Source organism: Leptodactylus fuscus, chromosome 8 (genome assembly GCF_031893055.1).
Source record: "Leptodactylus fuscus isolate aLepFus1 chromosome 8, aLepFus1.hap2, whole genome shotgun sequence".
In the NCBI taxonomy this organism is placed as follows: Eukaryota; Metazoa; Chordata; class Amphibia; order Anura; family Leptodactylidae; genus Leptodactylus; species Leptodactylus fuscus.
Genome location: NC_134272.1, coordinates 19,884,490 through 19,912,474, shown reverse-complemented (window position 1 = coordinate 19,912,474; position 27,985 = coordinate 19,884,490). Strand labels below are relative to the sequence as shown.

General features: G+C 39.5%; 1 protein-coding gene across 1 annotated transcript in view; it reads right to left on the bottom strand.

Moving 5' to 3' along the window:
• Positions 1–27,985, bottom strand: part of SEZ6L2 (seizure related 6 homolog like 2) — a 43,640-nt gene that overhangs the window by 8,161 nt on the left and 7,494 nt on the right. The window contains exons 3-12 of the mRNA XM_075285838.1: positions 25,375–25,626; positions 20,125–20,258; positions 19,572–19,764; positions 5,152–5,337; positions 4,693–4,861; positions 4,276–4,439; positions 3,848–4,042; positions 1,681–1,819; positions 954–1,150; positions 84–278 (exon numbers count right to left, since the gene is read on the bottom strand). Of these exons, the coding sequence (XP_075141939.1) occupies positions 84–278; positions 954–1,150; positions 1,681–1,819; positions 3,848–4,042; positions 4,276–4,439; positions 4,693–4,861; positions 5,152–5,337; positions 19,572–19,764; positions 20,125–20,258; positions 25,375–25,626 (1,824 nt within the window). The remainder of the gene's footprint in view (positions 1–83; positions 279–953; positions 1,151–1,680; positions 1,820–3,847; positions 4,043–4,275; positions 4,440–4,692; positions 4,862–5,151; positions 5,338–19,571; positions 19,765–20,124; positions 20,259–25,374; positions 25,627–27,985) is intronic.

Genomic DNA, 27,985 nt, shown 5'->3' with positions numbered 1-27,985 from the left:
AAGGAGACCAATCACAGAGGCCCCAAAAGTTATGAGGGTCTCTCCCAATGATTGGCTGGCTCCACATACGAGGGGTTACTTACTCTTCTCACAGGTGGGAGGGGCATTACTCCAGGACAGGTCCCATTGGCAGGTCAGTATGTCTGATCCGATGATGTCATAGCCAGGTTCACACTGATAGGTCACCACTGTGCCACGAATGAGATCGGGGTGGGAGGATGTCTTCCACCCGGACTGTATTTCGGGTAAAGCCGAGCATGTGTCATTCCGTGGCACCTCTAGAGAGAAGAGGAAATATCTGGAACTATCTGAATGTCATATTAAAACAGAAACATGGCTTTAAAGAAGACCTTACACCTCCAACAAGTGCAGCTTGTTCATCTCTAAATAGCTAGTGATTCCAGAGCAGAAGCTTTTCTCTTGGCCTCACCGTTCCGAGCAATCCCTGCTGTTGTGGTGACCGATATCCTAACTAGACTCCCTAATGAAAAGTGGGTGATGTCAAGCGGGAGCAGGTAAGGGGCCGTGACAACATTGAGGCTTGGGGCATGAAAGTACCTCACTTCTCCCACTAATTCTGGATAGTTTGCACCCTCAAAATACATTAGATCTTATACTCCAATCACATACAAAGCTGCATTCACAGTACTGTTAGTCAGGATTTGTCAGTGGATGAAATTCCATAATGCTCCTCATCTATACATCTATATAGTCTGTACTGTGAAGGGGTAACCGCCAAATCTTCAATAATGCACGGCAGCAGGCTGTACACTACATATATAATCATCCAGCAGAAGAATTTAGGTAGACCTCAGGGTCTGCTTACAGTAAACCTACATCTGTGAATACAGCTTTGGATGTGACTTGAGTATAAGATGTGATGTAATTCAGCACACGTTCAGTATAGCAGTTTGCTGGTGAGGTGGGTGAGCCAGGCCGTCAGCTACATCTACCTTTGAAGTGGATGATGAATCCTTGGCTCAGGCTGAACACCGGGTCATTGGGGTCAGACTGGAACTGTAGGGTTACATCATTGGCAGAAGAGAAGAGGTTAAACCTCTGGTGAACACCCATATACTGTCCTAGCACCCGCGCTGTGAGGTCATCACCATCATAGACCGTCAGGGCATCGCTGCGGCGGATGTTTAATCTGCAGGTACAACAAAAATAACATAAGATCTTACAGTATTAGGTGAAGTGAGCGGTCTTGTACATAATGTATGTATCGTGTGTGTATATTATGTGTGCGTTGTGCATATATTATGTATCTTGCTTAGTAAGTGTGTACTGTCTGTGTATCATGTGTGTAGTGTGTGGATACTGTGTGTACACTGTGTATGTGTTATGTGTGCAGTGTGTATATTGTGTGTACATTGTGTATGTACTATGTGTGTGTATCATGTGTAGTGTGCACATTGTGTATGTATTATGTGTGTATATTATGTGTGCGTTGTGCATATATTATGTATCTTGTTTAGTATGTGTGTATTATGTGTGTATCATGTGTAGTGTGTGTATACTGTGTGTACATTGTGTATGTACTATGTGTGTATATTGTGTGTGTATCATGTGTAGTGTGTACATTGTGTATGTATTATGTGTATATCATATGTAGTGTGTGTATACTGTGTGTACATTGCCTGTGTATTTTGTGTGTAGATTATCCTTCAGACTCCTCACATCTCTATCTCCAGCAGCACCCGCCGGTCCTCCTGCACATGGATCCCCCACACACAGTCCTGGCCTTTTGCGTAATTTTGCGGCCAATCAGGAGACAGGATCACACCGGCCGGTTCAGAGATCTCTCCCCCACACAGCGCTATAAAACAAGGAGGAGAAAGAAGATGTCAGGGGGAGACGCCACATTATAGAAGCACATTACATCAACAATGGGGTACAGGATAAAGATACAAGGACATTTGGGGTACGGGAAAACGGAACGCTGACACTTGGAGTAATGACACGCTGACACTTAGGGTACAGGATAATTACACGCTGAGGCTTCAGGACAAGGATACGCTGACACTTGGAGGACAGGAAAGTGCCGCTTGGGGTACCGGACAGTAACACAACAATGCACCCTAATATTCGCTGCCCTCCTGGATGCTTACCCCTGTTAGTTTCTCTGTCAGGTCCTCTGGTTTGTTCTGTTCTAGTCTTGCAAGAGTTAATCAGGAGCCCTATATTAGTTACCATGGCAACTGGAAATTGCTAAGAAACTTGTGAGATGCGCGGCCCCGCCTTCACGCCTTGCACTCAGTCATAAGATGCAGCATCTGATACCGAGCAATGTGTCCTAGATCCAGCAGGGCAGCCACGGTTTGGGTGTTTACCCACTGTCCCCTCCCCCACACTCTGACACCTACTATTAGAGTAATGTCACAAGGAGACATCACTAATGCTTCCAGCAGGGGGCAGTACAGGGCAGTAAGAATGACTGTCCTGTGATAAAGGACATGAGATTATTATGGGATTCTACTAGTACTAAAGTATTGGCTCTATATGGGCACTGATCAGCGACGTACAGACACAGTATGGAGATAACACGACCCTCTGTACCAGTTTTGCCCGGAAATGATACAATATGGCCGTCTCTGACCAATTGGGCAATGTGGGCACTATGTGAGCGCTGTACGTCACTATTTATATGGGCTCTGTATAGCACTACTTATTTGGTCTATGTATACAACTATGTATCTGGGCGATGTATAACACCATTTATCTGAGCACTGTATAGAAGGATTTATCTGGGCAATGTACATCACTATCTGTGCACTGTATAGCACAATTTATCTAGGCTCTATACAGCATTATTTATCTGGGAACTGTATATCAATATTTATCTGAGCACTTTATAGCAGTATTTATTTGGGCACTGTATATTACTATTTATCTGAACACTGCATGGCACTATTTATCCGGGCGCTGTGTAGCACTATTTACCTGGGCATTGTATGCCACTATATATTGGGCACTATACAGCACTATTTATCTGAACTCTGTACAGCACTATTGATCTGGTCTATGTATAGCACTATTTATCTGGGCACTGTATAGCACTATTTATCTGGGCACTGTATAGCACTAGGTATCTGGGCACTGTATAGCACTAGGTATCTGGGTACTGTATAGCACTATGTTTCTGATCACTGGAAAGGACTGTTTATCTGACCGCTGTATGGCACTATTTACCTGGGCATTGCATGTCACTATATATCAGGCACTGCACAGCACTATTAATCTGGGCACTGTATAGCACTATTTACCGGCGCACTTTATGCCACTGTATACCAGGCACTATACAGCACTATTTATCTGGGCACTACATGGTATTATTTATCTGGGCGTTGTATACCACTATTTATCTGGTCTCTGTATAGCACTATTTACCTGAGCACTGTATGCCACTGTATATCAGACACTATACAGCACTATTCATCTGGGCACTATATGGCACTATCTATCTGGTCTCTGCATTGCATTATCTATCTGGGCACTGTGTGGCACTACAAAACACAAAATAATCGCACTATATATTGAGCACTATACAGCACTATCTATCTGGGTTCTGTATGACACTATTTATGTGCACAATGTACAGCACTATTTATCTAGGCACTGTATGGTACGATTGATCTGGGCACTTTATGCATATTTGGAGAATACATTGGTACGGGTATGCGACCTATACAAGGGGACCTGAGACAAATTTCTAAAAATGTCTCATATAAGTCACAAATCTAATTCACAAGCTTAAAGGGGAACTCCAGGATTGTGGTACATGAGATTTCCGCCTGGTTCAGCCACTGCTCACTGTGGGCTCCACATAGGGGGAAATGTCTCTTACCTTTACATACGGGCTCACTCTCATTCCAGTGAGGGTCTGTGGGATCCACACACTCTATGACGGGTGGTCCTTGTTCCAGCATGTATCCCGCATTACATGAGAAGGAGACCAGGGTACCCGGGGAGAAGAGGGGGTCCGTGGTGCTGAAATTCCCATGAGCCAAAAACGGTTCATAACATCGAGTCTCAGAGAAAACTGCAGAGAAAAAGGGAGAAATGAAGACACCACTAAAGGGCGCTATTAACCCTAAATCTGCTGAATTACTAGTCTCTCTTTAACCTCACATGTTACTGCTGATGCTTCCTACTGGTTCAGTGTCTGCAAAGTGTTCTGCTATACAGTATTGTGTCAGGAGAAGTTTGACTGCAGCTTTGGATATGACTGGAGTATACAATAACAGTGTGATATAGAAAATATCCTAAAATCACCTTCATAGCGGAGGCTAAGGAGCAGGGGGACGGCTGGATTCTCGGAGACCAGTTCGATGTACAGGGACTGGGCATCACTCAGAAGACCCCTCTCTGGGGCATCGTCTATATCAGAGTCATAGATGAGGGGGGACAATGTGGAGCTCCCAGAGTGAACAACCAACCTGAGGAGAGACCATACAGAATGAGGGGTCACATAGGGGGAGGTGGTGGGAGCGGACACAGACAGAATATGCAGGAAATGGGTTTATAATGATTATCACTACCCTGTCCCATCCAGACTGGAATTCAGCTTTACTGCAATGCATCATAGTCTTGGAATTCAGGGACATGACAGATGAAATAAGGGTCAATGTAAACAAATACCCCCAAAACCTAAAGTGGAGAAATGAGGGAAGACAAGGGGCAGTGACTGACCGGTCATTGTCCTCATCCAGGGAAACCCTCTCAAAGTGCAGGTGAAGCCGCTGACCTTCGGACGCCTCGATCAACCAATGGCAGCTCAAGTTATTTCCATGATGTGCAGTAACATCGGGAGATACGATACGACCAACGGTGGCATTACGTATCACACCGCCACAAGTCGCTGAGTGACAAATAACAACCGGTTATTATAACAAGTCACACAACATATATATATATATATATATATATATATATATATATATATATATATATACACGGTATAAATATATATATATATATATATATATATATATATATATATATGTATATATATGCGCTTTATTCATCCTGAGTTACACCCTGTATTATATTCCAAAGCTGCTATCACTATTATATATTCACTAGTACAGAAGGATTAATGTAAAAAGCCAAAAATCAGGACTTTGCGCCCTCCCCCTCAACATCCCTTACCTGTGCAGACTGGGGGTTTTCCACTCCACTGCGGCCTGGTGATATTGAGGCAGACCAGAGAATCTGCACCTTTGAGTGTAAACCCAGGAGCACAATGAAAGTTGGCGGATCCTCCAGGGTGGAGGTCTGTGACAGTGACCTCTCCATTCTCCGGTCGAGGAGGAAACACACAGCTCAAGACATAAGCTATAAAGAAGAAAGGAAGACTGAAAACCTAAAGAATATAACTACTATAATACTGCTCCTATGTACAAGAATATAACTACTATAATACTGCTCCTATGTACAAGAATATAACTACTATAATACTACCCCTATGTACAAGAATAGAACTACTATAATACTGCTCCTATGTACAAGAATAGAACTACTATAATACTACCCCTATGTACAAGAATATAACTACTATAATACTGCCCCTATGTACAAGAATATAACTACTATAATACTACTCCTATGTACAAGAATATAACTACTATAATACTGCTCCTATGTACAAGAATATAACTACTATAATACTGCTCCTATGTACAAGAATATAACTACTATAATACTGCTCCTATGTACAAGAATATAACTAATATAATATTACTCCTATGTACAAGAATATAACTACTATAATACTACTCCTATGTACAAGAATATAACTACTATAATACTGCTCCTATGTACAAGAATATAACTACTATAATACTACTCCTGTGTACAAGAATATAACTAATATAATATTACTCCTATGTACAAGAATATAACTACTATAATACTACTCCTATGTACAAGAATATAACTACTATAATACTACTCCTATGTACAAGAATATAACTACTATAATACTGCTCCTATGTACAAGAATATAACTACTATAATACTACCTCCTATGTACAAGAATATAACCACTATAATACTGCTCCTATGTACAAGAATATAACTACTATAATACTGCCCCTATGTACAAGAATATAACTACTATAATACTATCCCTATGTACAAGAATATAACTACTATAATACTGCTCCTATGTACAAGAATATAACTACTATAATACTGCCCCTATGTACAAGAATATAACTACTATAATACTATCCCTATGTACAAGAATATAACTACTATAATACTGCCCCTATGTACAAGAATATAACTACTATAACACTATCCCTATGTACAAGAATATAACTACTATAATACTGCTCCTATGTACAAGAATATAACTACTATAATACTGCCCCTATGTACAAGAATATAACTACTATAATACTGCTCCTATGTACAAGAATATAACTACTATAATACTACTCCTATGTACAAGAATATAACTACTATAATACTGCTCCTATGTACAAGAATATAACTACTATAATACTATCCCTATGTACAAGAATATAACTACTATAATACTGCTCCTATGTACAAGAATATAACTACTATAATACTGCTCCTATGTACAAGAATATAACTACTATAATACTATCCCTATGTACAAGAATATAACTACTATAATACTGCTCCTATGTACAAGAATATAACTAATATAATATTACTCCTATGTACAAGAATATAACTACTATAATACTACTCCTATGTACAAGAATATAACTACTATAACACTATCCCTATGTACAAGAATATAACTACTATAATACTGCTCCTATGTACAAGAATATAACTACTATAATACTGCCCCTATGTACAAGAATATAACTACTATAATACTATCCATATGTACAAGAATATAATTACTATAATACTGCCCCTATGTACAAGAATATAACTACTATAATACTATCCCTATGTACAAGAATATAACTACTATAATACTGCTCCTATGTACAAGAATATAACTACTATAATACTATCCCTATGTACAAGAATATAACTACTATAATACTGCTCCTATGTACAAGAATATAACTACTATAATACTACTCCTATGTACAAGAATATAACTACTATAATACTGCTCCTATGTACAAGAATATAACTACTATAATACTATCCCTATGTACAAGAATATAACTACTATAATACTGCTCCTATGTACAAGAATATAACTACTATAATACTGCTCCTATGTACAAGAATATAACTACTATAATACTATCCCTATGTACAAGAATATAACTACTATAATACTGCTCCTATGTACAAGAATATAACTAATATAATATTACTCCTATGTACAAGAATATAACTACTATAATACTACTCCTATGTACAAGAATATAACTACTATAACACTATCCCTATGTACAAGAATATAACTACTATAATACTGCTCCTATGTACAAGAATATAACTACTATAATACTGCCCCTATGTACAAGAATATAACTACTATAATACTATCCATATGTACAAGAATATAATTACTATAATACTGCCCCTATGTACAAGAATATAACTACTATAATACTATCCCTATGTACAAGAATATAACTACTATAATACTGCTCCTATGTACAAGAATATAACTACTATAATACTACTCCTATGTACAAGAATATAACTACTATAATACTGCTCCTATGTACAAGAATATAAGTACTATAATACTATCCCTATGTACAAGAATATAACTACTATAATACTGCTCCTATGTACAAGAATATAACTACTATAATACTGCTCCTATGTACAAGAATATAACTACTATAATACTATCCCTATGTACAAGAATATAACTACTATAATACTGCTCCTATGTACAAGAATATAACTAATATAATATTACTCCTATGTACAAGAATATAACTACTATAATACTACTCCTATGTACAAGAATATAACTACTATAATACTGCTCCTATGTACAAGAATATAACTACTATAATACTACTCCTGTGTACAAGAATATAACTAATATAATATTACTCCTATGTACAAGAATATAACTACTATAATACTACTCCTATGTACAAGAATATAACTACTATAATACTACTCCTATGTACAAGAATATAACTACTATAATACTGCTCCTATGTACAAGAATATAACTACTATAATACTGCCCCTATGTACAAGAATATAACTACTATAATACTGCTCCTATGTACAAGAATATAACTACTATAATACTACTCCTATGTACAAGAATATAACTACTATAATACTGCTCCTATGTACAAGAATATAACTACTATAATACTATCCCTATGTACAAGAATATAACTACTATAATACTGCTCCTATGTACAAGAATATAACTACTATAATACTGCTCCTATGTACAAGAATATAACTACTATAATACTATCCCTATGTACAAGAATATAACTACTATAATACTGCTCCTATGTACAAGAATATAACTAATATAATATTACTCCTATGTACAAGAATATAACTACTATAATACTACTCCTATGTACAAGAATATAACTACTATAACACTATCCCTATGTACAAGAATATAACTACTATAATACTGCTCCTATGTACAAGAATATAACTACTATAATACTGCCCCTATGTACAAGAATATAACTACTATAATACTATCCATATGTACAAGAATATAATTACTATAATACTGCCCCTATGTACAAGAATATAACTACTATAATACTATCCCTATGTACAAGAATATAACTACTATAATACTGCTCCTATGTACAAGAATATAACTACTATAATACTATCCCTATGTACAAGAATATAACTACTATAATACTGCTCCTATGTACAAGAATATAACTACTATAATACTACTCCTATGTACAAGAATATAACTACTATAATACTGCTCCTATGTACAAGAATATAACTACTATAATACTATCCCTATGTACAAGAATATAACTACTATAATACTGCTCCTATGTACAAGAATATAACTACTATAATACTGCTCCTATGTACAAGAATATAACTACTATAATACTATCCCTATGTACAAGAATATAACTACTATAATACTGCTCCTATGTACAAGAATATAACTAATATAATATTACTCCTATGTACAAGAATATAACTACTATAATACTACTCCTATGTACAAGAATATAACTACTATAACACTATCCCTATGTACAAGAATATAACTACTATAATACTGCTCCTATGTACAAGAATATAACTACTATAATACTGCCCCTATGTACAAGAATATAACTACTATAATACTATCCATATGTACAAGAATATAATTACTATAATACTGCCCCTATGTACAAGAATATAACTACTATAATACTATCCCTATGTACAAGAATATAACTACTATAATACTGCTCCTATGTACAAGAATATAACTACTATAATACTACTCCTATGTACAAGAATATAAGTACTATAATACTGCTCCTATGTACAAGAATATAAGTACTATAATACTATCCCTATGTACAAGAATATAACTACTATAATACTGCTCCTATGTACAAGAATATAACTACTATAATACTGCTCCTATGTACAAGAATATAACTACTATAATACTACCTCCTATGTACAAGAATATAACTACTATAATACTACTCCTATGTACAAGAATATAACTACTATAATACTGCTCCTATGTACAAGAATATAACTACTATAATACTGATCCTATATACAAGAATATAACTACTATAATACTGCCCCTATGTACAAGAATATAACTACTATAATACTATCCCTATGTACAAGAATATAACTACTATAATACTGCTCCTATGTACAAGAATATAACTACTATAATACTGCCCCTATGTACAAGAATATAACTACTATAATACTATCCCTATGTACAAGAATATAACTACTATAATACTGCCCCTATGTACAAGAATATAACTACTATAATACTATCCCTATGTACAAGAATATAACTACTATAATACTATCCATATGTACAAGAATATAATTACTATAATACTGCCCCTATGTATAAGAATATAACTACTATAATACTATCCCTATGTACAAGAATATAACTACTATAATACTGCTCCAATGTACAAGAATATAACTAATATAATATTACTCCTATGTACAAGAATATAACTACTATAATACTACTCCTATGTACAAGAATATAACTACTATAACACTATCCCTATGTACAAGAATATAACTACTATAATACTGCTCCTATGTACAAGAATATAACTACTATAATACTGCCCCTATGTACAAGAATATAACTACTATAATACTATCCATATGTACAAGAATATAATTACTATAATACTGCCCCTATGTACAAGAATATAACTACTATAATACTATCCCTATGTACAAGAATATAACTACTGTAATACTGCTCCTATGTACAAGAATATAACTACTATAATACTACTCCTATGTACAAGAATATAACTACTATAATACTGCTCCTATGTACAAGAATATAACTACTATAATACTATCCCTATGTACAAGAATATAACTACTATAAATATGTACAAGAATATAACTACTATAATACTGCTCCTATGTACAAGAATATAACTACTATAATACTATCCCTATGTACAAGAATATAACTACTATAATACTGCTCCTATGTACAAGAATATAACTAATATAATATTACTCCTATGTACAAGAATATAACTACTATAATACTACTCCTATGTACAAGAATATAACTACTATAATACTACTCCTATGTACAAGAATATAACTACTATAATACTGCTCCTATGTACAAGAATATAACTACTATAATACTACCTCCTAGCTGTGAGGACGTGTTTTTGTAGCTCTCCTGAGGCTCCTGATGTCTGGAGATAGCCCAGGGCGGGGCCACCCTGGGTGGGGAAGTTCCCCTGCCAAGGCCCAGGCTCCAAGGCCTTCTCTGGGAAGCAATTCCCAGACAACTAAAAAAATGGATGGAAATCCTAAAGTCCCCAGTAATGGGAATCGTGTCCAGTGTGTCAGCAGTCCTAGTGCAGCAAGCCAAGATGGGAAGAAAGTTGTAAAGGAAGAAGTAACGGAAGCAAGCAGTAGTACGGTGCAACAACCAAGCAAAATGGTTGAATGTAAGGAGCAAACTTTGCAGCCTGTGCAGACTCCATTGCAGGTTGCAGGTGTCCAGTCCACCCCACCCTCCTGCAGACAGAGGAGAACATCCCTGGAGAAGCAGACCATGCAGGAGAACATGCAGCAGTCTGTATTGGTACGGTCTGAGCGGACAAGATCTGGAAGCGGTATCTACAAAAATGTAGTGAAGGCAGTGGAGGAGATCAAAGGGAGACCAGCGGGGAAGCTTCAAGGTACCAGCAGTACAGTCACTGGAAATAAACTGGGACATAATCCCCAGTCTGGACATTGTGGGCCCATGGCAGTGACAACAGCCGTAGCATGTCAGAAATCACAGGCTACACCAACCAGAAGCCATACTGGGGGTAACCAACCTGCAAAGCTTTCCAACAATGCACAGACTGTCATAGCTACTGAGCGAGCACCAGAACTGCGCCTGGCAGATGAGATACCAGCACTGGTCAAGCGACTGGAGACATTGAAGGCCAGTAAAATATATCTGCAGAGACAGATTGAATGTGCGTATAATCTAAAAAAGTCTGCATGCCCTGAGAAACTGGTGTTACTGGACAGGAAGCTGAGCGCACTGGCGAAAGAGCTCGCCGAGAACGTACGGGAGACCGAGACTGTACTGGAGCAAATGGGACCGGTGGGAGAATCATACAGAAACCAGCAGCGGTTCCAGGAATACCAGAAGTCACCATCACCTTGTGCCAAAGCTGGGTCTGAACCCTCTCAAGGTGGCAGCCAGCAGTCCCATGTAAAACCAGTTCTGCAGCCAGCAAGTTTCCCTTTTAAGGAAGGGAATTTGTACGGGAAAGCGACCAGTGTTCAGCAACAGCAAAAACCTGCAGCAGTTCTCAGCAAGGCACCACAAGTCCCAGCAACCAGCACTTTGCAACCAGGTCATGGACCCCTGCCTAATGGTAATGAAGTAGCAGCTGTGCAGACACCACAAGTCCCAGGAGACAAGTCATTGCAGCAGGACTATGGACTCTTACCTGAAGGTACTGGGGGAGTAACATATTTGGGGTTACAGGTTGTGGACTCTGTTGTGCAGGACTCTGCTGCCGCTGACTGTAGTGGTAATATGGACTCTGCTATGCAGGACTCTGCTGCCGCTGATTGTCTGACTAATGTGCCTGATATTATGGATATTCCTGTATGTGATAACGGCCCAGCAGGGGAAGGTGTTTCTGGGGGGGATCCTTCACTATCTATGGCGTCAGACCCCTCTGCAGTCCAGTCTCTGGAGTCTGGTGATATTGCAGACATAGAGGTTGATGGTGGGGCGGACACAGGACAGTCCAGTGTGCAGGACTTTCCCCCTCTAGATACTCGCACAGTAGCAGAACCACATGGTACAGGTGCTCAGCAGCCCACACAGCGCCCACAAACATGCCAAGATGGCGGATCTGGCCGTACCTCCTCAGGGAATGCCTGGAGCCGCGGTGCTCCATCTTTTGCATCAAACTCCAATTATACAGGCCAGGCTTTCAGGAGGAGGAATGTAGTCAGGTTTAGGCACGGAGGTGCCAAGGAGGATCTGCCGGATAGGAGGTTTGTGGTCCGAGAGCTCCTATGTACCCAGATGGGCTTTGTGCCGACTGATATCCTGGCCGTCATAAACCTTCCTGACCGCCAGGGGTATGATGTTAGTTTTAAGCTGATGTCTGATCTGGACCGGTTCTGGGCCAATCTCACCAGGTTGAGAGATACGGAAGGTTGGGATAAGTTCAGTTTCATCCCCATCTCTAGGCCAGATACAGCCTCTGTCACAATTGTATTTTGGAATGAAGCCGTTCCCCCTCAGGACATAGTCATCTGGCTCAGGAGGCATTGTGACCTCATGTCTGATCTTAGTAAGAACAGGGATGAAGACGGGGTCTGGACCGGTGGGTGGAGGGTCCTGGTGAAGTTGCGTCAGCAGAACAACATAACCCAACATCTGCCCAATTCGTTCTTTATAGGCCGAGAAAAAGGGATCTGCTTCTATGCGGGTCAGCCTCGCCGGTGCTTCAAGTGTGGGAAGGCCGGCCATGTGGCCAGTGTATGCTCCATGGTAAAGTGTAGCCTATGTAATGAAATGGGCCACGTGAGTGCCACATGCCAAAACATTAGGTGTAACCTGTGCGGTAGGATCGGTCACCCCCACAGAGATTGTCCTGATGCCTGGCATAACATCTGTAAAGATAGCCCTGATGAGGACTTGCTGGCAGCGGCTGATGACATACAGGAGGAGGAGGAGGCGCTATTGTCAGGGTCAGTAGTCACGGAGGCGGAGCCTCAACCACATACAGGTGATACCACCCAAGACCAGGCCGAGTCAGGTCCCATTGAGACGACCATGGAGGTTGTCGAGCAGGTTGTACAACCCTCAGTGGTCGTCTCTTCTCCTGCCCGATCATCCAACAATAATAAAAGGAGGAAGAAGGATAAAGCCAGCCGTAAGCCTGAGGGTGAGTGGACCACAGTAGAAAAGCCTACAAAGATGAGAGTAAGTAGTGCAGGCGAGGTCACTGCAACGGGGAATAGATTTAGTGTCCTATCAGAGTCAGACGGAGAAGCAGAACTAGACAGAGAACTCTCACGAATGATGGCGGAGTATGAGGAGGAGCCAGAGGGCGATCCCCCCACTAAGAGGAGACCCCACCAAGATGAGGGGCAGTCTGAATCGGACATGGAAACAGCTGGTCACCAGGACACCTCTGACTCTGATCTATGACAATGGGGCCCATCTCTCTGTTTCTCATATTCCTAGTTGTTCTGATGGCAGGTTTCTATCTTAAAGTTATCTCTAGTAATGTGAATAGCATCCGAGCAAGGAGGACAAGACACGCAGTGTATGAACATCTGAGATATCTTGATGCCGATGTCTATTTCTTACAAGAAACCCGTTTAAATACTTTAGGACTAATACGAGAAGCAGAGAGAGAATGGAAATCTGGCCCGTCCTTCTGGTCTCTGGCTGTGGAACCTTATGCCGGGGTTTCTATACTGTTTAACACCCCTGATGTCACCATACACAGATTCACTGAGGTTCTGATGGGGAGGTGCCTGGTTTTAGAAGTTACCATCCGAGGCAGAAGGCTCCGACTCATTAATATCTATGGTCCACCGCAGTCGGTGATGGAAAGGGCACGTCTGTTTGATGAAGTCAAGCAGTACTTGTTTACATCTGTTCCGGTAGTCATGGCAGGGGACTTCAATGCCACCATGTCATCCAGTGACAGACCTACTGGTAGGCCTCTCACCAGGGACTGCAAGGTCTTAAGCAGAATTATTTCACAGGCTGGTCTGTCTGATGTGTTTACTGAGGGTGGTAGGAAACCAAAATTCACTTACTCCTGCGCTGGTAGATGCAGTCGGATAGACTTAGCTCTGGTCAGTCCCGCTGAGCATGTTAGTGAGAAAAGTGAAAAGACAGTCCCTTATTCTGACCATCTGGCTTTGTATTTTTGCTTGGGCTCCACAAAACGCCCTGATATTGGGAGAGGCCTATGGAAGCTCAATTCCAGCCTCTTGGACGATGACTGTGTCCGGAGTTGTGTCCACTCTCTATTTCAGAACCAGCTTGAGAGAGTGGTGTTTTATGACAACATGGCAGACTGGTGGGAGGATGTCAAGGAGGAGATCAGATCCCTCTTAAGGAGACTGTCAGTTAAGAAGGGGAAGAGTAAGTATAGCCAGTATCTCAGGCTGCGGAAAGAATTAGAGTCACTCTATTCGGCGGGCGGGGATAACCAACAGAAGATTGACCGGCTGAAATCTGAGATCAGTCAGTATCAGTACCGCAGGTATACATCCCTGGTTCTTGAACGGGATTATGGGTCCTTAGGGGCTCCGGATCCTTTTGAGAATTGCAGGGAGCGGGTGGCAAATAAATCGGTCACAGGTCTCACTGACTCCCAGGGTGTTTTACAGGAGTCTCGGGAGGGTATCCTGGGGGTGGTGAGAACTTACTATGCTGACTTGTTTCAGAAGAAGGTTTTGGATAGAGAGAAGGTGGCTCAATTCTTGGAGGCAACTCCAGGTCCTGATACTAATGATTTGGACTTTTCTCCTTTGACAGCAGAGTTAACAGTGGAGGAGGTGAAAGAGGCCATAGATAAGTTACATCTGAAGAAGGCACCAGGTCCAGATGGGATTACAGCTGAGTTCTATAAGAAATTCCGAGACCTCTTGGCACCAATTCTCGTGGATGTATACAAAACTAGTCTAGAAAACCACCTGATGCCTCCATCCATGAGAGTGTCCTCCCTGATCCTGCTGTCTAAAGGTAAAGAGCCTAGTGACATCAAGAACTGGAGGCCGATTGCCCTCTTGAATGTCGATAGGAAGATTCTTGCAAAAATTCTGTTCTCTAGATTAGTTTGTTTGTCCCCGGCACTGTTGGCAGGCTCTCAGTTTGGCACAGTTAAAGGGCGGAACATCTCTGGAGCAGTTATCTCGATAAGGGAGATGTTTGAGAGATGTAAAGCTCTGAGGTGTGGGAGATATGTTGTGAGTCTTGACCAGGCTAAGGCCTTTGACAGAGTAGACCATGAGTATCTATGGGCGACTTTGACAAAGTACGGTATTCCGGGACAATTTGTGGATTGGCTGAGAACTTTGTACCGCGAGGCGGAGAGCTTTCCTCTGATTAATGGTTGGCAGGGTGATGCTTTCAGGGTTGAGGCAGGGGTGAGACAAGGTTGCCCACTGAGTCCATTACTGTATGTGTTTGCCATAGACCCGTTTCTCAGGTCACTGCAGGAGTGTGATTTTCAGGGGGCGCCGGTCCCCCACTGCTTGCCCCTGAGAGTTGTTGCCTACGCGGATGATGTGACTGTGGTGATATCTGAGCCTCGTGAGGTGGAGATGTTGTCTGCAGCCATCAGAAGTTACTCAGAGGCCTCCGGGTCTCTTGTCAACCTTGAGAAGAGTCAAGCTCTCTGGACGGGTCATACTGGTCCTACATTTGATCTGCCGCAGTTTGCCCAGGCCTCCTCCTATATTAAGATCCTTGGGGTGAAATTCGGGAGGGATGATAATTGCAGACTAAATTGGGAAGAAAAGTTGGAATCCGGAAATGCAAAGGTTCAGCGATGGAAGAACTGGAGGCTGACCTATAGAGAGAGGGTTAAAATGTTGAAGACTTACCTGGTCCCTGTCTTCTTGTACGTCTCTGTTGTCTTTCCTTTGCCAGAATCTTTCTCCACTAGGCTCTTTAGCCTGTTCTTCCAACTTTTGTGGGGGAACAGGTTGAACCCAGTAAAAAGAGGGATAACCTACCTACAGAGGAGAGAGGGTGGGCTGGATATGTTAAATCCAAGGGTGTTTTTTGACTCCATGTTTCTAAAAGTAAATTTTGGTTGCCTGGACTCAGATAACAGCTCCCTGTGGGTAAATAGTATCAGGGACTGGATATTGCCTTTTGCAGAATCCTGGGTGCGAGGCGGCAGCCTTAAGAGGGGTCGATCGACTCGTGACTACCTCCCCCAGTATCTGGACTATGGCATAAGGTGCCTGAAAAAATGGGGTATTGAAAAGACCTATCTGGTGAGTAAGACCAGGAGAGATCTATACACCAGGGTATGTAAGACCTTCTATTGTCTCCAGCCGGCATTGAGGGACTGTACATCTATAACCCTGCAGGATAGTCTGAGGCTCCTCACTGGTCGGAGGCTCCCTGCAAAGTTCTTTGACATTGCCTGGCTATCTCTGCATGGGAAACTTTTTGTAAGAGGCAACTTAAAACATCTCAGTGTGACAGATCGGGCATGTCCATTAGGTTGTCAGCAGGAGGAGACCATGGCACATTTTATATCAGAGTGCGGGGGAGGGCGAAAGATCTGGCAGGAAATATCCCGGAGGCTGAAAATTCCCCAATTACAGTCTCTCAAATACCCCGAAATCATATATGGCATCCCAACTAATATAGGTGACATTAACCGGGAGACCCTGTATATTATTATTACTGTCATCAAATATTATCACTGGCATACGAGGACCCAGGTGTCCCTACACAGAGAGCCCTTCCGTCATATGACCGCTGTCACATATATCATGTCTGAACTGAGGTGGATAAAGTCTCTGGAGGTCAGAAAAAAGTCTGATAATGTAAAATTGTGGAGAAATGTATATATCGATTGCTGAATACTCTGATAACACTGCAAATAAGTCTGTTCATTTATTTATGGATTTATTTTTTTTTTCCCCCTCTTTATCCTGCCAGCAATGGACTCTTAAGTTAAAGTGATTCTCATTTTTGTTATCTGACAGACATGTCTGATTTATGTTATATTATTATTATTATTATTATTATTAGTTATTAATTCTGCTGGAATGTAATGTATTTTTGTTTTGTTTTTACTAATAAAAATTACCTCCTATGTACAAGAATATAACCACTATAATACTGCTCCTATGTACAAGAATATAACTACTATAATACTGCCCCTATGTACAAGAATATAACTACTATAATACTATCCCTATGTACAAGAATATAACTACTATAATATTGCTCCTATGTACAAGAATATAACTACTATAATATTGCTCCTATGTACAAGAATATAACTACTATAATACTATCCCTATGTACAAGAATATAACTACTATAATACTGCCCCTATGTACAAGAATATAACTACTATAATACTATCCCTATGTACAAGAATATAATGTTAGAGTCTAATAAGTTCTTACCAAGCAGACCGTGGCATAGACTTATGTCATCAGATGAGATGGGTCAAAGAATGGAAAGACACACAATCCAAGTGTATAGTACACAAGGGTCAGAGCTCTGCGAAGAACCCGCCCCTGAATGGTTTATTTTATAGTATGACGATACAATAAATCAATCAATCATAGTAATGGCAGAATTCTGGCTTATAATATGCTTATGGATATGATTTCATACAAATTCTAAGAAAAAGGGATGCGAGGATGAGGGTATTTCCGAGACCTGACCGACTCCACAATTGTCTCTGCAAAAAGCTATACTCCCTCTTCCCAGACACCCCTAACACACATCCTCTAATTCTGTATAAATGTGATAAACGCCCAAGAAAAGATATGTGTCTTAGGTTATGGAACAACAACTTATTTTGCTCTTCTACTTAGAGTACAAAGGTTCAGATAAAGGTAACATATGATACAAAATGGAGTCACTACTGCATAGCACAAGCAAGCTAACTATAAGATTACTCTAACAATAACTACTATAATACTGCCCCTATGTACAAGAATATAACTACTATAACACTATCCCTATGTACAAGAATATAACTACTATAATACTGCTCCTATGTACAAGAATATAACTACTATAATACTGCCCCTATGTACAAGAATATAACTACTATAATACTATCCATATGTACAAGAATATAATTACTATAATACTGCCCCTATGTACAAGAATATAACTACTATAATACTATCCCTATGTACAAGAATATAACTACTATAATACTGCTCCTATGTACAAGAATATAACTACTATAATACTATCCCTATGTACAAGAATATAACTACTATAATACTACTCCTATGTACAAGAATATAACTACTATAATACTGCTCCTATGTACAAGAATATAACTACTATAATACTACCTCCTATGTACAAGAATATAACTACTATAATACTACTCCTATGTACAAGAATATAACTACTATAATACTGCTCCTATGTACAAGAATATAACTACTATAATACTGATCCTATATACAAGAATATAACTACTATAATACTGCCCCTATGTACAAGAATATAACTACTATAATACTATCCCTATGTACAAGAATATAACTACTATAATACTGCTCCTATGTACAAGAATATAACTACTATAATACTGCCCCTATGTACAAGAATATAACTACTATAATACTATCCCTATGTACAAGAATATAACTACTATAATACTGCCCCTATGTACAAGAATATAACTACTATAACACTATCCCTATGTACAAGAATATAACTACTATAATACTGCTCCTATGTACAAGAATATAACTACTATAACACTATCCCTATGTACAAGAATATAACTACTATAATACTACCTCCTATGTACAAGAATATAACTACTATAATACTGCCCCCTATGTACAAGAATATAACTACTATAACACTATCCCTATGTACAAGAATATAACTACTATAATACTACCTCCTATGTACAAGAATATAACTACTATAATACTGCCCCCTATGTACAAGAATATAACTACTATAATACTACTCCTATGTACAAGAATATAACTACTATAATACTGCTCCTATGTACAAGAATATAACTACTATAATACTGCTCCTATGTACAAGAATATAACTAGTATAATACTAGTCCTATGTACAAGAATATAACTACTATAATACTACTCCTATGTACCGTAATCTGGGCAGTGGTGACTATAACAACCTAGGATGGAGTTATGATAGGTATGGTTACCTTGGTATCGCAACTTAAATGCTCCAGGGCTGGTGGTGCGGTAAGTCTGGAATCGCACTGCAATGTGATTGGTTGGACTGCGGATCACCTGACCCTCAGCCATCAGCGTCTCATTGGCTAGCAGGAAGCGGTGGTCTTCTTCTAACCCCTCCACACTTAGCGCCTCCTCCTTGGACAGATTCAGCTTCTCCACCTGGAACCATTTGCCAGTTATTTATCTCCGCTTCTTATAATGATGGAAAACAGTTATCCCCAAATCCTCCCCAAATCTTCTTATCTATTACTTATATCATATCTGATCCTGGGAAAGTTAGGTGACAGCCACTATTGTTCATACAGTACTTGCCACTCAGCTTTCCCAGGCTATTGACTGACTGATCTGCCCAGTTCTGCAGTGATACAGGAGTGAGGGATATATCACTGATTGACTAGGCAGGATTGTGGGGTGACAACCTCTTTGGGAGCTGTAATGGAGGCCATATTGGTTGTCACCCTCCTGATAGAAGAGGTCAAATCAGGGACATAACAGACACCCCCCAGCAACAACACTCACCCGGATTTCCACTCCGTATCCCATATATACAGACACGCTATATGTACAGTCCAGGCCACCAAAGAAACTTCCACCGGAGTATTCCGGAGCCTCCAAGATTCCTTCTAGCTCCGAGATGTTGTTGTTACAGAGAACTGGAGTGAAGGAGACAGAAAATTAGAATGAGAATTCCCAGCACTGTATATAGGATATATGGTCGAGGGATCAACCTGTTGGGAAACTGCAACCCCCGGCATGCCCTCACAGCCACAGGTTCAGTACCTTCATTCAGTGTGTAATGTTATCCCCATCAAATCTTAATGTGTTATTGATGTGATATGATAGGGTTAATGTCTTACTGATCAGTCTGTGTCGTATTTCCTACTGTCCATCTATAAGATCATTTATGTTACTGATCGCTCTGTATACTATTCCATTACTGATCGCTCTGTATACTATTCCGTTACTGATCGGTCTGTATACTATTCCGTTACTGATCGGTCTGTATACTATTCCGTTACTGATCGGTCTGTATACTATTCTGTTACTGATCGCTCTGTATACTATTCTGTTACCAATCGGTCTGTATACTATTCTGTTACTGACCGCTCTGTATACTATTCTGTTACCGATCGGTCTGTATACTATTCTGTTACTGATCGCTCTGTATACTATTCTGTTACTGATCGCTCTGTATACTATTCTGTTACTGATCGCTCTGTATACTGTTCCGTTACTGATCGGTCTGTATACTATTCTGTTACTGATCGCTCTGTATACTATTCTGTTACTGATCGCTCTGTATACTATTCCGTTACTGATCGCTCTGTATACTATTCTGTTACCGATCGCTCTGTATACTATTCTGTTACCGATCGCTCTGTATACTATTCTGTTACCGATCGCTCTGTATACTATTCTGTTACTGATCGCTCTGTATACTATTCTGTTACTGATCGCTCAGTATACTATTCTGTTACTGATCTCTCTGTATACTATTCTGTTACTGATCGCTCTGTATACTATTCTGTTACTGATCGCTCTGTATACTATTCTGTTACTGATCTCTCTGTATACTATTCTGTTACCGATCGCTCTGTATACTATTCTGTTACCGATCGCTCTGTATACTATTCTGTTACCGATCGCTCTGTATACTATTCTGTTACCGATCACTCTGTATACTATTCTGTTACTGATCGCTCTGTATACTATTCTGTTACTGATTGCTCTGTATACCATTCTGTTACTGATCGCTCTGTATACTATTCTGTTACTGATCGCTCTGTATACTATTCTGTTACCGATCGCTCTGTATACTATTCTGTTACCGATCGCTCTGTATACTATTCTGTTACCGATCGCTCTGTATACTATTCTGTTACCGATCGCTCTGTATACTATTCTGTTACTGATCGCTCTGTATACTATTCTGTTACTGATTGCTCTGTATACCATTCTGTTACTGATCGCTCTGTATACTATTCTTTACTTTTTTTTCCTCCCATCTTTAGAGTGTGGGATGAAACCCACGCAAACACAGGGTTAACACACAAACATCTTGAAGATGTTGTCCTTGGCGGGAGTTGAACCTAGGACTGCAGTGCTACAAGACTGCAGTTCTAACCACTGAGGCACTGTGCTGCCTTCTGTATACTATTCTGTTACTGATCACTCTATATTTCTGTATACTATTCCACCAACGGTACTATAAAACTCTATGGTCTATTGTATAGTTAGCCTCAGCTGGGACTATGTGAGGAAGAAAGATGATCAGCACCCTCTCGAAGACGTTGAATGATGGGTATATATCAGTGTATCTTCTCATTTATTAAACACTTGTTATTCTATTATATTCTGGTGTGATTATAGTCATTCTTTGACCATCTTTGAGTTAACCTGTTATAAACTACCTGTTTGCCCAGATTTGGTGTCAGAGGTGGGATTGCTCTAAGAATTACCATCATTGTTTTATTATAATTGTTTATTAAGAAAGTGTGATGTCTGGGTTAGCAAAGATATTTAGTTTTGGGGTAGATGAAGAAGAATTGAATTGAATCCAGTCCCTGGTTGGTGCATAGATCGCAACAATGTGCACTCAGTACTCGTGGTTTTGTCACCCCATTCTAACAGATAGACCCCCAGTCAGTGGTGACACTTGATATGTCTGTTAAATGGCAGAAGATTGCAGCAGATGTGGGATGGGTATATTATTGTATACTAGCACTGAATCTAAGAGACGTACAAGTAGTAAAGGTTATAAAAGCTGAGAAGAGATAGCTCAGAGACACAGGACAAACAGCAAATGCTATACGGTAAAGCTGAACTAGTGTAGTATAGATGGTGGCATGTTAAGGGATAACAATCTGAGTACAGTGTGTAAAGAGGTAAGGAATGAAGTGTTCATGGATTTTCCTAGCTAGCAGGGTGCCTGAGCACAGATGTGTAGAGGTTACTCCTTGTGAGATGGTATACAGTTTAATGTGTGTATCTTAATGTCTGTATAATGTTTTCTTAGTATAACAGAGTGTATAGTGACCACCCACCGACAGTGCAGCTGAAGGGTTAATATCTTCTGCATGTAGCATTTAGTTAAATGGTTTATTTGTTTAATGAAATGTGAGTAGTGACTAGATAAAGGGATACGTGAACGGACTGAAATGAGAGGTAGAAAGATTTGCTATGTAAATGGATATATGTATCAATTTTGTAGTGAAAGTTGTGCGGGGACTCTGTGGTATGTGTAGGTATGTGTGAATGTCTCTGTGTGTAGAATAGAAATACATTATATATTTACCTATATATCTCTCCAAAGTAGATGGCTAATATGGGAAACTTAAGATCCAACTTGTCTTGATAAGAAGATGGTCTTATCAAGGAGGGGGTCTCTTGGGGAGGTTTTCACTCTCTATATATCCATGCTTACTGTATTTTGGGGTGTAAAAACTAAATAATTTCTGGAGTGTGTAGAGAGTTGCTTTCTTTGGTTGAGAGAGGCCGGATTCCTTGCACTTTCTTAGTTGTAATGTTTGTGATGTGTTTGTCAATACTTTTCCTTTAAGACGGGCTCATTATTATATTTTTTATTTTGCAGTTGCTTTAAAATCAGTATAAAGAGGAAAGGATCTTATTTTTCCGTTTCCTTCCTTTCACTGTTTAGTTGTGCGGGGGAATATGACTAACTGTGTGTTTACTTGTAGGAATGAAGAATAAGATTTAGCCAGGAGAGCAGAGGATATGAAAGGTGCCATATATGACACAAGAGCAGCGCCTTACAGCCATACCTCACCGTCTCAGGAAACAGTCCTGAAGTCCTTGCCTTGGTTGAATACCTTCTGAATAAGTGACCACATATGTGTTATGGTGAAGGTGAGATGTACTGGATATACCACACATACTCAGTCAGTGTTTATGGGTGTTTGTGTATATCACATACCATATCATATGGTCTTTACATTTGTTTGCGTAATATTAAATTGAATGGGGTTTTCTTTTATACATAAAGTAACATCAGGGATTCACCGGCCATGGGCAGACTATTGGGATAATACTACATGAATTCATATTTGCAAACACATTTGCTAAATGGTATGAAAGCTATTGAAAATATCAAATATAAAAGATATTGTAGGCGTTGGTCTATGGAGTTCATATTATATACCATTGAGTTTGGTTGATGCCAGTTTGGAAAGTACGGTATGTTAATCTGATACTATTGGGTATTTGTTGTATGTAAACGTTTTATCTGACACTTGGCAATATACGCTGTTATTCAGTTAGTTCTTCTGATATGTGGATGGGATATGTTAAGCACCATACAAGTAACACGGCTATTAATTTAGGATCAGAGAATATAGAAAATATGTGAGAATACCATGTAGTTATATTAGAGTCTGGGGTAACTGAATTAGGCGCATATGGTGAGTGATACAGTGTATCTGCCATTAGCAGGAAACCTTAGAGGTCATCCTAGGCAGAGTTATTACATGAGGTGTGGGACTGAAGATGTTAAAGTCTGATATTTGTTACCTTGTTTATTCAAATGATGAAGAAGTGGTGCAAAGTTTTATAACTGTATAGTATTTTTGTATACTATTCTGTTACTGATCACTCTGTATATCTGTATACTATTCTATTACTGATCACTGTATTTCTGTATACTATTCTGTTACTGATCACTCTGTATATCTGTATACTATTCTATTACTGATCACTGTATTTCTGTATACTATTCTGTTACTGATCACTCTGTATATCTGTATACTATTCTGTTACTGATCACTCTGTATATCTGTATACTATTCTGTTACTGATCACTGTATTTCTGTATACTATTCTGTTACTGATCGCTCTGTATATCTGTATACTATTCTGTTACTGATCACTCTGTATTTTTGTATACTATTCTGTTACTGATCACTCTGTATATCTGTATACTATTCTGTTACTGATGACTCTGTATATCTGTATACTATTCTGTTACTGATCACCCTGTACATCTGTATACTATTCTGTTACTGATCACTCTGTATATCTGTATACTATTCTGTTACTGATCACCCTGTATATCTGTATACTATTCTGTTACTGATCGCTCTGTATTTCTGTATACTATTCTGTTACTGATCGCTCTGTATTTCTGTATACTATTCTGTTACTGATCGCTCTGTATATCTGTATACTATTCTGTTACTGATCACCCTGTATATCTGTATACTATTCTGTTACTGATCGCTCTGTATTTCTGTATACTATTCTGTTACTGATCGCTCTGTATATCTGTATACTATTCTGTTACTGATCACTCTGTATTTTTGTATACTATTCTGTTACTGATGACTCTGTATATCTGTATACTATTCTGTTACTGATCACCCTGTATATCTGTATACTATTCTGTTACTGATCACCCTGTATATCTGTATACTATTCTGTTACTGATCGCTCTGTATTTCTGTATACTATTCTGTTACTGATCACTCTGTATTTCTGTATACTATTCTGTTACTGATCGCTCTGTATTTCTGTATACTATTCTGTTACTGATCACTCTGTATTTCTGTATACTATTCTGTTACTGATCACTCTGTATTTCTGTATACTATTCTGTTACTGATCGCTCTGTATTTCTGTATACTATTTTGTTACTGATCACTCTGTATTTCTGTATACTATTCTGTTACTTTCCTCTCTATATTTCTGTATACTATTCTGTTATAAAAATACAATCTACCTACAGGTACGTTCCAAGCTCACTTCCATTGTCCTCACCTGGGCTGTGCACGGTGGTCACAGTGGTGGTGGTGATCAGAGTAGTTGTGGTCTCTTCCTCCCCTTCGGCAGAGGGTCCCGGACCTCCCGTGGGTGCTGGAGATGGAGGTGTCAATGTGCTAAGGGGTGGAGGAAGGGAAAAAGTCCCCCCAATGGCTGTGGTAAGGACCCCAGAAGTCTCACTGACCCCTGCAGGAGCCAGGTCATCAGTCAAGGACACAGGGGCAGCTCGGGTCGGGATAGAAGTTGTACCTGATAGGGAGATATATATACATAGAATAATTTATATAACATATATAATTCATTTCACCTCTAATTATCTTCAGTTACATTATGTCACACCCAAAACTGTATTCACATGTCAACTGACTGCCTCTGGATGAATGATAGAATATGGGCAATAATCTGAAGAAGGGCATGGAGCAAGGAGGGAAAGTATGTAGTCTGCCTGGAGTTATATTCTTGATCATTTTAGTCTGATCCGGTCTGGGGTCTGACATTAATATAAATGGTCTGGTCTGGGGTATGATGTTAATATGGGGGACTAGTCTGGGGTCTGATATTAATATATGAGTCTGATCTGGGGTGTGATTTTAACATAGAGGTCTGAGATGTGATGTTAACATATAGGACTGGGTTCTGATATTAATATAGGGGTCTTATCTGGGGTCTGATATTAATATAGAGGTCTGGTCTGGGATTGGAAATGAAGTTTATTCTATATGTAAGCAACATTTATGCTCCACTGAGCCTTTGTCTATCTATCTATCTATCTATCTATCTATCTATCTATCTATCTATCTATCTATAGACCCTTTCTATACTAACACCCTTGACAGGGTTGATGTTGTTGCAGCGCATATAGTGACTACATAAAATAATGCCTACATATATGATACCTACATAATAGCGCCATACTCTAAAAAAGTAACCATGCTGCCATATTCTGTAGGACCCAAACAATACTAATACCTTGACCAATACCTTACATTCAACATGTAGATCCCCCTGCTCTGCTCATCCTGAAATGTCTATGATGGTTTCCCGGTTGCGGTGTCCTGTGCCTATAATCCCCCTCCCCCATGTGTCACTCTGATTGATGCCCCTCTGCAGATCTGATCTGTGTTACTCTGGTCCGCAGGGACCCCCGCTGTCTGACCTATGGATTTTATAATTACGTGACCACCTCAAGACACAGATAAGGATCTTCATCACTGCAGATCAATACCAGGAGCCTCTCCGGGAACAATTACACCCTTAAGGGTACTGAACTGTGCTTCAGTGCAGCACCAGGACCGAAAGACTGCACACTACTGACTACTACCGCTAAAGATGTCCCCTCCCCCTCACAAGTCAGCCTCCAAGTAGTAAAATCATTATATCCATCCAATATGGCTGCCATACCAGCTCCCGCAGAGGTTCATAGCACTCAGGCTTTGTGTATGCAGCTCTTATATGCAGACCCATATCTCATCTAGTTAGATGGAAAACAGAAGAAAGGTGGGATCAGACTACATTGGTTTTATGTGTAGTCAGTAACTATGGAGACACATTGGACTGCATAAGAGCTGTAGAGGTAGAGAGGCCGCTGTGGGGCCCAGAAACTGAAGGAGCCATTACTGTATAACATACCTAACATAAGGTCACTTGTAATAGTAATGGCTATGGAAGGGAATGTGGAAAGATGAATGAAAGTTACCTATGTGCTGTGTTTTATCACTCCTCTATGTAATTACTTGTAACCCTTTACTATGACATCACTGTGTGTATTATCTCTGTACGTGACATCACTGTGTGTATCATCTCTGTACTGTGACATCACTGTGTGTATTATCTCTGTACTGTGACATCACTGTGTGTATTATCTCTGTACTGTGACATCACTGTGTGTATTATCCTGTACTGTGACATCACTGTGTGTATTATCTCTGTACTGTGACATCACTGTGCGTATCATCTCTGTACTGTGACATCACTTTGTGTTTCATCGTTGTATTGTGACATCACTGTGTTTATTATCCCTGTACTGTGACATCACTGTGTGTATTATCTTGTACTGTGACATCACTGTGTGTATTATCTCTGTACTGTTACATCACTGTGTGTATTATCTCTGTACTGTGACATCACTGTGTGTATTATCCCTGTACTGTAACATCACTGGGTGTATTATCCCTTTACTGTGACATCACTGTGTGTATTATCTCTGTACTGTGACATCACTGGGTGTATTATCCCTGTACTGTGACATCACTGTGTGTATTATCTTGTACTGTGACATCACTGTGTGTATTATCCCTGTACTGTGACATCACTGTGTGTATTATCCCTGTACTGTGACATCACTGTGTGTATTATCTCTATACTGTGACATCACTGTGTGTATTATCTCTGTACTGTGACATCACTGTGTGTATTATCCCTGTACTGTGACATCACTGAGTGTATTATCCCTGTACTGTGACATCACTGTGTGTATTATCTCTGTACTGTGACATCACTGTTTGTATTATCTCTGTACCGTGACATCACTGTGTATTATCACTGTACTGTGACATCACTGTGTGTATTATCTCTGTACTGTGACATCACTGTGTGTATTATCTCTGTA